Source organism: Cricetulus griseus, chromosome 6 (assembly GCF_003668045.3).
Source record: "Cricetulus griseus strain 17A/GY chromosome 6, alternate assembly CriGri-PICRH-1.0, whole genome shotgun sequence".
In the NCBI taxonomy this organism is placed as follows: domain Eukaryota; kingdom Metazoa; phylum Chordata; class Mammalia; order Rodentia; family Cricetidae; genus Cricetulus; species Cricetulus griseus.
The window spans coordinates 35,070,591-35,081,510 of NC_048599.1; the positions used below are offsets into that span (position 1 = coordinate 35,070,591).

The 10,920-nt window shown below is 51.0% G+C and overlaps 1 protein-coding gene across 2 annotated transcripts in view; it reads left to right on the forward strand.

Annotated features, from left to right (window-relative positions):
* Rrbp1 (ribosome binding protein 1) overlaps nt 1-7,634 on the forward strand; it is a 66,025-nt gene extending 58,391 nt beyond the window's left edge. The window contains exons 13-24 of one of the 2 annotated variants that reach the window (XM_027421632.2): nt 9-101; nt 180-263; nt 360-449; nt 995-1,087; nt 1,208-1,279; nt 1,999-2,094; nt 2,688-2,771; nt 4,372-4,467; nt 5,044-5,127; nt 5,602-5,703; nt 6,502-6,645; nt 7,097-7,634. In XM_027421632.2, the coding sequence (XP_027277433.1) occupies nt 9-101; nt 180-263; nt 360-449; nt 995-1,087; nt 1,208-1,279; nt 1,999-2,094; nt 2,688-2,771; nt 4,372-4,467; nt 5,044-5,127; nt 5,602-5,703; nt 6,502-6,645; nt 7,097-7,135 (1,077 nt within the window). In that variant the 3' untranslated portion in view covers nt 7,136-7,634. The remainder of the gene's footprint in view (nt 1-8; nt 102-179; nt 264-359; nt 450-994; nt 1,088-1,207; nt 1,280-1,998; nt 2,095-2,687; nt 2,772-4,371; nt 4,468-5,043; nt 5,128-5,601; nt 5,704-6,501; nt 6,646-7,096) is intronic. The other variant, XM_027421635.2, reaches the window with a different exon arrangement.
* Nucleotides 7,635-10,920: the final 3,286 nt, after the last annotated feature.

A 10,920-nucleotide genomic window follows, 5' to 3' on the forward strand; every position in this document is an offset into this window, starting at 1 on the left:
TCCTCCAGGAGGAATCAGAAAAGCAGCTCCATTTGGCTGAGGCCCAGACCAAGGAAGTCCTGCTGGCCTTGCTCCCAGACCTCTCCATCTCAGCACATCAGGTAGGAAGAAGGATGGCTCCCCGGGTCCCCACTGTTGTCAGGGAGCAACTTGGCCCCACCATACCTGTTTCCTTGCAGAACTATGCTGAGTGGCTGCGGGAAGTCAAAGAGAAGGGCTCTGAGCTGCTGAAGAAACCACCTGCTTCCCTAGAGCCCTCCTTGGTAAGTGATGCTCCTAGGAACCAGGAGCCCAGCTTTTTCAGTGAGTCATGAAGAGAAAAGAACTAACAAGACTCCCGATCATCCCTCTGCCCTCAGGACGTAGTCTCCAAGTTGAGGGAAGCCGAAGAGACCCAGAACTCCTTGCAGGCTGAGTGTGACCAGTACCGCAGCATCCTGGCGGAAACGGTGAGCAGCCAGGGCCAACTTTGGTGGTGACTTGGTGGTGACTATGACTCAGTGTTCCTAGGGCACTGCCAGGAAGAAGAGCTTGGCATCTTTAGGGCAGGAGATAGCATGGTTCTGTGTGACCTCAAATAGCCCCCTTCCCCTCTCTGGGTCTCATTTCTTTAGCTGGATGGTAAAGGGGATAGACAAAGCTCTTAGGTCTTCATTTTTTACATCAAACAAGGGTGGGTTTAAGGTTTGGGGCTAGGAGAGATGGTTACAATTGGGATGCCTGGGCAGACAGGGAGGAAGGAAGGACAAGATAGACCTAGGGTTAAGCCCTTTGATTCCAAAAACAGCAGGAGTTCTGGCAGCTTTACTGGGGCTGTAGACCTCATTTCCTGATAAAGCCCTGCCCTGGCCACCTTCTTTCCTCCGTGACACTGAGTCCAACAATCAGTGAGACAGAATAGTGCTGCTGAGGGTCAAGAAGATCCAGTATGTATTTGTGGAATCAAACTCATGAGGGAGAGGGCCTGCCTCATTCTTGCCTCCGTCCTCTCCAGGAGGGTATGCTCAAAGACCTGCAGAAGAGTGTTGAGGAGGAAGAACGTGTGTGGAAGGCCAAGGTGGGAGCTGCTGAAGAGGAGCTCCAGAAGGTATGGCTGGCCTACATGCTTCTTGAGCTTGCTGCCACAGCATGGGTGGGCCCCCGAGCTGGCTGGACCCAGGAGTCTTCCCCCAGATTCTCACGCGTGATGGGTCTTCTCCTTTTGTAGTCACGGGTCACAGTGAAACATCTGGAAGACATTGTAGAGAAGCTAAAAGGAGAACTTGAAAGCTCAGATCAGGTATGTCTGCTTCTGTTCTGAGGGTTGCTTTCTGTTGTCCTATAAATTTGCTGGTCAATCCTAGCACTTAGGAAGTGGATCTCAGTGAGGTCGAGGCCAACCTGGTCTACAAAGAGCATTCCAGGAAAGCTCGGACTGTTACACAGAGAAACCCTGTCTGGAAAAACAAAAACAAAAAACAAAAATTGCTAGTAATGTTCTGATAGTCAGCAAAGATTGCATGTGTCCTTGTTATTTTTTTCCTCATGGAACCCATGTTCAAGGAGGCTGTCACTCTTCTGAGAAAGGGCTTTGTCCTGTTGAGCCTAAGTGATAAGCTTTTACAGCCTCAGTGGCCTAGGAGCCATGGGTTGTGTAGCTCTGCCCAGTAGTGCTATGGTTGTAGACCTTAGAATTCAGACGTGTGCTTACAGGGGCCTGCTGCTCTTGAGGATACTGCAGCAACCTTGGCTTTGAAAAGGTACCCTCTGTCCTAAGCTTTGCCAGTACACCTAAGAGCTGTCTACCCACTCCTGAAGCCTGAGGATTTTTCAGGACCCAGCAGGACTAGAATGGGGCTTTCTTGCTAGGGATTGTTTCTCAGTTTACCCAGTAGTATTTTTACACTTGCTTATTTCAGGGCCAACCAAACTTGGGACCTATCATCCCACTCATATAATTAAGGCCCCTGCTGGCTACTGAGGAGGCTCTGACCAGTGTTCATGTCTGTCCCTGCCCAGGTGAGGGAGCACACTTCATTTCTGGAAGCAGAGCTGGAGAAGCATATGGCAGCTGCCAGTGCAGAGTGCCAGAATTATGCCAAGGAGGTAGCAGGGGTAAGTGAATCCACTATTCCAAAGCCTAGGAGTACCTAGTGGCTCCTTCTTTACTGTTTGAGAGCTTGTCAATGGGAGCCTTAAAAGCTAGGTTTTCAGACTTTCATCCAAAGCCTTGCTCATGTCCCTGTAGACCGACAGCCCTGAGGCGTCTTGGGGCAGATTTCAGAAAGGCAGTTCCAAGGAGGGGCAGGGGCAGAGCCTTTATTTTGAGAGTGGCACCTCATGCTCTAGCTGGCCCTTCAGCATGTGGCCTTTGTGCCAGGCTTGCTGCTGTCATTGTTAGCTGGGACTGGATTTCAGTCTGCTACTGTCCTGTGATTTCAGGAGCAGAACCCCAAGCCTGGCACCTTCAGTCTAGTTTTGGTGCAAACTTTTGCTCTTTAACAAGAGAGACAGTGGGCAGGTGTTTCAGAAGCCTAGGTGTGCAGTCATTCCTAAATCAAAATGACAGGAAGTGATAGCTGGAGGAACCTGCCCCTTCTATGTCAGTCTCCCGGGCTTGGGTTCCATCTTGGGGTTAGGTTTGGACTCACTGGAAACTGTTTTCTTCTTTTTTCTCCTCTACCCCTCACCTGGTGTTTCCCCTGAAGTTGAGGCAGCTTCTGTTAGACTCTCAGTCTCAGCTGGATGAAGCCAAGAGTGAAGCTCAGAAACAAAGCACTGAGCTTGCCCTGGTAGGTTGTCTTATGTCCTGGGCAGGGGAGTATGACATTGGCATGTATGTATGTGTGTGATTAACTTGGAGGTGTTGTTTTGACATCCATGCAGAGACATGCCATGCGTTCGTCATGTAGTGCAGGTTTGGTGGGGCTTGGCAGTATGCCTGAAACTCCCGAGCTGGGCTAGTAGCTGCCAGGGGCCAGCATGTTCACATTCGGTTTCCCATCTTTGGGGAGACTTGGTCCCTGCTCAAGACCGAGAGCTGTGGGACATACAGGCCTTGTTAGCCTGCTTTGTCACCTGGCCATTTCAGGATATAGGACCCCTGACATCACAAGGGGGGTCCCTCATTGCCTTTGGTGGCATACCTGTTGCTTTCTACAGGTTTTCCTGCTTTGATCATGGTTCAGGCCCTGCCAGTCTTATAGTTACACAGGGTGGCGTGCAACCTCTGGCCCTCTGCTGGCACTGGAAGCAGATAAATCTGTAGAGATGTGAGGGACTGCACTATGCAGTTAGCCTTGGAGGCCATTCTGTCTTCCTAGTTTGCAGCTACTGGGTCTCATCCCATGTCCCAGTGCTTGGCCAGCCTGTTCAGCCATAGCTGTGTTCTGTTTGAGTTGCACTGTCATTTTGAAAACCTTGAAGTAGCTGTCAGCATTTGAAATTCGGGGATTGAACATGGGGAGCTCTGGCCAGACCAGGTCTGGTGTGTTAGGCTAGCATCCTCCACACTATCTCCTAAGGCCACAATGGTCTCTCAACTCACTGGATCCAACTCTTAGGCCTTGCCCAGACTACCACACAAGAAGTGGTGTTGCCCAGGCCAAGATACTCAAATCTAAGGCCATTATTCTCAGTGATTTGCTAGGTTGGGTCTGGGTAAGAGCCCCCCAACCCCAACTGCCCCAAGGGGTACAGCCCAGGCAAGGAATGCCCATAGAACATGACTTCCAGGGGTTCTTGTCACCTTTCAGCTGTGCCCATTGGGAAGGCAGACTTGGGGTGGCCTGCCAAGTGACGCTTAAGTGGAGTCTGAGGCTGCCCAGATTTCCTGAAGAATGTGTATTGAGTTCTATCACCAGGCCTTCCTTTCTCAAGCAACCTGTGTGACCCTGCTGCCCTTCAAATGGGAGGCCTGAGGTCTAGTGGCCTCAGGGCCACTATATTGTGCAACTTGTCCCCAGCAATAGAACCCAGAGGAATGGAACATTATAAGGCAATAATTGCATCTTGTCTGGGCCCCCCAATAGGCCATGAGTGGACTACATCCTTGAACTGGAGTGTGGCATGTTGTCAGCTACCTCTGTTCCATATGGACTCCTTGGCTTTGTGTGGTGTACATCCACTGAAGTCACTTTGCTCCGGGGGGTGGGGTGGGGGGGCACCCGTTCACCTCAAAAAACACACATGGCACTCAATGGCCCAGAGGTTTGTTGGTCTCAAGGCCTCTGTTAGGCTCAGGGTTGAGTGTGGTCTATCCCTCCTGCACAAGGGTGCTCTCCACGTATGTACTTTGTGTGTATGTGTGTGTGTGTGTGTACGTATGTGTACGTACGTGTACTTTCATGCCACCAGCTATGTATTTGCACAAACTCACCCCTCCTGTTTCAGGTCAGGCAGCAGTTGAGTGACATGAAGAGCCACGTAGAGGATGGTGACGTGGCTGGGTCTCCAGCTGTCCCTCCAGCCGAGCAGGACCCTATAAAGGTTAGGGTGATGAGCTGTTCCTCAGATGTGTCCCTAACTCCTCAGGGGGTACTCAGGGTGGGCAGCCCCTGTGCTGACTAAACTGAGTGTAAACCCCGCTGCTAGCACCCCTCCCCACCCTGCTTGGTCAAGGGCAGGTATCCAGGGCATTTAGCCCTCACAACACCAGGGTGTCCTGGTCAGGCCTGCAGCTTGGGTTTGGGTCGATAGCCACAAAGGGGATTTGTCTCTAGCTGTGGCCCTTTTTTGGATTATTGCTAACAGGATATCTGCCTTCTAGAGTTTTGACCAAAGGAACAGCTACCAAGAACAATTGGCAGGATCTGCTTAATGGCTTTGGCTCTTTCCTACCCTGTGAGTCCTGTAAAAGGCTCTTGAGATTGCAGTGTCTCCCCAGCATCTCTTTGCAACTTCTCTGCTTCTCTCTTGAGTCTGAGGCACTGTCAGTGACTTGCCAGGGCAGGAAAAGGCCAAAGAGTCCTAGAAGCAGCTAGAAGGTGGAGCCTGCAGTCTCACACTGTCCCCAGAGGGTCCTGTACCAGACTCTCCAGTCTCATTTGTTGTGTCTCCATACAGCTGAAAACACAGCTGGAGCGGACAGAGGCCATCCTGGAGGATGAGCAGACACGGCGGCAGAAGCTCACAGCTGAGTTTGAAGAGGTTAGCCCCTGTCAAGTGGCCCTCAACCCCATAAGCTTTCCGGCTTTCTTGAGAGATTGGGCATCATCTCTGCCCTTTCCAGCTTTCCCACCAAGCACCTGGGCTAAGAAGCTGTGGAGTGTTATTGGGTGGTCATTAGTGCTGAGTCTGCCCCAGGAGCCTTGTGGGTTCTGCACCTTTGAGGGATCCTGAAGGGTGCTTGTAGACTAATGTCCAAGCTTCTTGCCCATGTGAATCCAGCCATGTGGATTAACATGAGCTATTATTGCCTTGTTTGGCTGGGGATTCCCCCCACCCCCAACACACACACACACACACACACACACACACACACACACACACACACACCCACACACACACACACCCACACACCCACACCCACCCACACACACACACACACACACACACCCCAGGTGAACTTAGCCAGGTTTGACTGCTAGGCCTCTCACTCAGACCTGTTCCCTCTCTAACAAGGCTCAGAGCACAGCCTGTCGTTTACAAGAAGAGCTGGAGAAGCTCCGTGCTGCTGGTGGCCCCCTGGAGTCTTCAGGAATAGAAGAGGTTACACAGCTGAAGGTAGAGAATGGAGCTGGGGTACGGGGTGGACTTGTGGGTCTTCAAGGCTTTGGTCACTGTTGTCACTGTTCTGTTGTTGTGAAGAGATACTATGACCAAAGCAATGCTTATAAAAGAAAGTAATGGAGGACTTGTTTATAGTTTCATAAGTTTATTCCATTGTCATGGCAGCATACATGGTTTCGGAGCAGTAGCTGAGAGTGTCATCCTGATCCACAGACCAAGAAAGAGGTGGACTCTGCATGGGCTTTTGAAACCTTAGATCTCATCCCCAGAAGCATATTTCCTCCAAAGACACACCTGCTCCAATACGCCACACCCCTTAATCCTTCTCAAACAGTACCACTCCCTTATGACTCAAACATAGGAGCCCATGGAGGCCATTTTTACAACACCACAGTCATTCTTGGCCATGGACAGGGGCCAGTCCAGAGAACCGCCCAGGCATTGGCTTCCCTTGCCACACTTTAGTAGGGGGCACTTGACCAGCACTAAGCCACATCTCAGTTACAAGTTAGTGTCATCATTTAAATGTAAGCTCTCTGTGGCTTGAAGTCATGTTTCAGATACCCCTGTAGTGTCCTTCACACTGGGCAGTGCATAGTAAGCCATCAGGCTGGAAAGCTGTCCTGGCAGCAGCTGAATTTAACACGGCATAGAACCGTCAGCAAAGGCTGTCCTTCCATCTAGCACTGTGCTTGAATAACCAGATAGATCTGCCTTGTGTTCATGGAGGTCCTCTGAGCTAGCTCTTCTCCTGGTATATCACATGACTTCCTTTAACCCTCTGGCCCACAGGAGAGACTAGAAAAAGAAAAGAGGTTAACGAGTGACCTGGGGCGTGCCGCCACCAAACTTCAAGAGCTTTTGAAGACGACCCAGGAGCAGCTGACAAAAGAGAAGGACACAGTGAAGAAGTTGCAAGAACAGCTGGAAAAAGCAGTAAGTACTTGGTGCAGGTTGGACTGCAGGGCTAGCCTCCAGGCCTCCATGGTTTAGTCCATGCTGTTTAGGGGCCCCTGGGAAGCAAGACACTGGGGACAGAGAACTATAAGGGGGAGCTGACACCTGCACTGCTAGCTTGTCCTCGCTCTGCAGCCTGTGCAGACGCCTTAGCCTGGGTGGAGCCCCTTGTATGCAGGATGACAGATTCTCAGCCACACTCAGACCATACCTTCCTCTCATCTTAGGGTCCCACCAATCCCTGTGCATGTATCTCCCCAGCCCCTGGAGTCGGCTCTGGGTCTCCAGACTGACAGGCTTGCTTTCTCAGAAGTGCCTGGAGGTGTCTGTGGAGCTCCCCCAGGAAAGGCTTTGTGGATCATGGGCCTGGGGCAAGTGGGGGTGCCCTGACTCCTGGCCTGGCCTTCCCATAAATCCACTTTGTTCGCAGGAGGATGGTAGCAGCTCGAAGGAGGGAACCTCTGTCTGAGTCTCCTCGGCAAACTGTTCAACTTACCAAAATGCCTTACACATTCCTTACAAATAAACCAACCAACACCGCGTTATCCAGGCCCAACCTCCAGTGAAGCCATTGGAGACAAGTCTCAGAACCACAGAAATAAATCTTCCAGACCCCCAGTCTGTAAAAGAACCTTTGTCACATTTGATAAACACTATTCCCGGGAGCAGCCCTGGACCACCTCGAGCAGACGCCAAAGCCCTCATCAACGCTGACAGACCAGAGTGTGCTGGGAGTCCAGGCCGCTCGGGATTATGTCAATCAGTGCAATTGTCTGTATTTCTCAGTGGGGCCGGGTCGGGAAGCAACAGGCCAGGTGGTGAGTTCTCTGAGGCTGCTGAGCAGACTGGAGGGCCCAGCCCAGCCCAGCCCAGCAAGGCTGCAGCCCTCACCCCTGGAAGTTGCCAAGCAGAACTGACATGTGACTACCTGGATGTCAATGCCATTAAAACCAACGTGTTGCCCGGCACTGGAGTCTTGTGTGATCTTCTGCTGGGCCGCCTCCATCTAGGTGCTGAGCCCAGGAGGAGGAGTCAAGAGTGGTTGTCCCCTGAGAAAGATGCATTTCTCTGAAGGCTGGGACCCTGATCGGATAGCATGGGAATGGAGCCTACTGCTTCCTGTCTGTCCCACCTCTACCCACTTCCTAAGTTCCAGTGCTCCTGGAGCTGGGCAGTGAGGGTCCCACCAGTGACCTGGATAAATAGCTATGTCTTGGGGCTGTTGTCAGGTGCTGCCACCAACCAACTGCCCTCAGGCAGTAGCCACTCTTGACTTGTGACCTCAGAGCTGGCAGCTCTTGGTGGCCCAATAACCTGATCTAGGGGAACCTTGCCCAAGTGTGGTATAGGGGCTTGCATTGCATAGAGGGAACCTGGAGTTTATGTGGCAAGTATTCACAATAGGCTGTGAACCACCAGGAAGGGAAGTGGCTCTGAGCAGCTCCTAGTTCCTGTGCCACGCTTCATCCAGTCTCGTCAAGCTCTTAACCAACCGTCTTAAATCCTGAGAGATTTGACTGGCTGAATGTGGCTGGGGGACAGCTGACCCTTGGAATGCCAAGTCTTATGGGGTAAGGGTGACTGAAGGGTATACAATTCCCACTCTGCTCTGTGGTTTGTATCACATGGTTCTCTGAGGTGGTGGTGGCACTCATGCTAGCTGTCACATGAATCTTGGGAGACATCAGTATGCTTGTGTCCTTCAGCCTCCTCCTCACATCACAGAACATCTGCAAGGTTTTGACACTATACCTGAGACCATGTGGCCAAGTCCTCTGGTCCCAGCTTAGGAAGCACTTGTGAGCCACCAAGGCTTGTGGTGCTTCCTTCCCTGTTAATGACCAGGATGCTGGAGGGGTGCCCTGGGAGACATTTAGTTGTAGGTGATGGAAGGTGGGGAAGAGAAAGTAAGGCTGAGACGGTATTAAGCTCATGTGGTTGGGCAGTATAGGAATGCAGATACCTATTAGACCTGTTACAAAACCTTCAAAGAGGCCATGGCAGGGGGTGAGGGGGTGCTGGAGGGTGGTGGCCTCTGAAACTACAGACTTTGGCCTTGTGGTTTCCCACTGGGAGACTGAGTAGGAAGAAGAAAAGAAGAAAAGACCCTTTCACAGCAGTCTTAGGCAACTCCTATGAAAAGGTCCTTTTTCCCCTATAGGGGTCACAAGCCACAGGTTGAGAATTGCTGCTTTAAGTAGTTTATGAGATGAACTGAGCCTTATGGGAATAAACTTCATGAAGCCCAGATGGGTTAGTAATGGGGGGAAGACCTGGAACTAACAGTCCCCATGCTTAGGGAGATGCCCTCTGATGGTACAGGAGTAGGGGAAGGGTGCTAACAGCCCACAAACTTATGGAGATGCTCTCTGATGGCACAGGAGTGGGAGACGACATTACATTTTTTGTTATTTTTTTAAGACAGGATTTCTCAGTATAACAGTTCTAGAAGTAGCTTTGTAGACCCGGCTGTTCTCGAACTCAACAGAGATCCACCTGCCTCTGCCTCCTGAGTGCTGGGATTAAAGGCGTGCGCCTGGCTACACTCATTTTTGAGAGGAAAGAGGAACTGAGGAAAGGTGGCAGATATTGGAGTTAGCAAGCTTAACACACTACTCTCCTTAGGCCATCAGTGGGAGCCATGTCTTCCCTTTGGGGAAGGAGGTTAAATAAGACAGCAACAATGTAGGGTGAGGCCTGTAGGTACCTTGTGGACACTACAGCATCTCTGGCTCACACCAGCAGAGGGAGCCTGAGTTTGCCAGGCGGTAAACAGCAGCAGTGCTGGATCTTCCCTCAGCTAGCTCTGATCTGACCACCCAGCTGTTCTAAACAAGGTTCTATCCATGAGACTCCAGAGCCAAGAAAAGCAGCTCAGGCACTGAACAGTGGCCTTTTGCAGTGTGTGAAAGAGGTTAACAGGTACTGCCACCTACCATCTTGTTCAACATGGTGAATACCATAGGGGCCTGGCCAGTCAACTCCCTGTCCATCAAGACTAAATGCTCATGCAGTCCAGGCTTCCAGTCCCTTGGCCAAGGGAATAACAGGTGTCCTCTCTCTGCAGACAGTGCTCTCCTGGGGTGCCACGAGCTGCCTAAATGCTTCCTTTTAGAAAGAAGATCCCACCTGCCACCAGAGATGTCCTTGATGGCACATAACACTAGCAGAGCTGGAAGCTCTACTGCACAGGCCATTGCTGTGACAAGCATGTTGCTCTGGTCATCTTTCATGACCCCCAGTGAAAGTGTGGCCCACAAGCAGGATGCACGCCTATAGACAGCTGCATAGAGCCCGGACAAGAAAGGAGTATGGTAGGGAAAGGAAGAACAGGCCACCTTAGCAAGGCCTCAGTGGGCAGGAGGCAAAAACACCCTCTACAAATGGCTTCTCACTGAACTCTATTCAGGTTGGGGTCTAATGAGTTCCATCCCATCTATTGAACAGAATGCACCCTTTAAATTCCAAGGGTTAAAACAACTGAATTTGCCACAGTAGCTGGGATAGCAGGGCTAGGATCACGGCATCTGGGCTTGATAGAAATCAAACTGCCCAGTTAGGTGCACTGCTTTGCCTCTGGCTGCTGAAGGGCTGACCAGAGGCTTTCCAGTTGCCCTGGCCAGCTGAACAGATGCCCCACTATGTGGCTCAAGCCTCCCCAGGAACTGTGGTTCCCTGACTATTCTGTCATGCACTGAGTGTCCCTTCTTTCAGTGGCAGCCTGAAACTTACTACTTCAAAATGGCTCCAAATCCTTGGGCAGGTTCATTCTCCAGTAGACTACAGGAATGAAGCTGCCAATGACCTAGGCAGCTCTGTAGTAAGACTATGACTTAATTGTCCAAGTCACAGCTGCTTTCCTCAGAAGTTAACAAACTTCATGGCTAACTCCCGATGAAATTTTGTCAGCACTGGCTTCTTTCTTTCTCAGGGACCAAGGGGACCCACTAGATGAACCCTAAGCTGGCTTTCTACAGACATTTTAATATGTTAACCCTTGAGTGTAAATGCCTTCTAGAAATAGCATTTCCAAGTTTTGTCTGACCAGTGTCTGTAATATGTAACACTTAACTGCAGTAGAAGTGAAATGAGCACAAGGTGTCCCCTGAAACTTCCCAAATACCACCTATAGGAGACAAACAGGGTCCAGGAATCATTAACACCTACCCCATTTCTGGAGATGTTGATTTGCAGACCCCTAAACCCTTCCTGCGGCTCCCCTGACCTACACACACTTGTGTACCTGAACTTCTG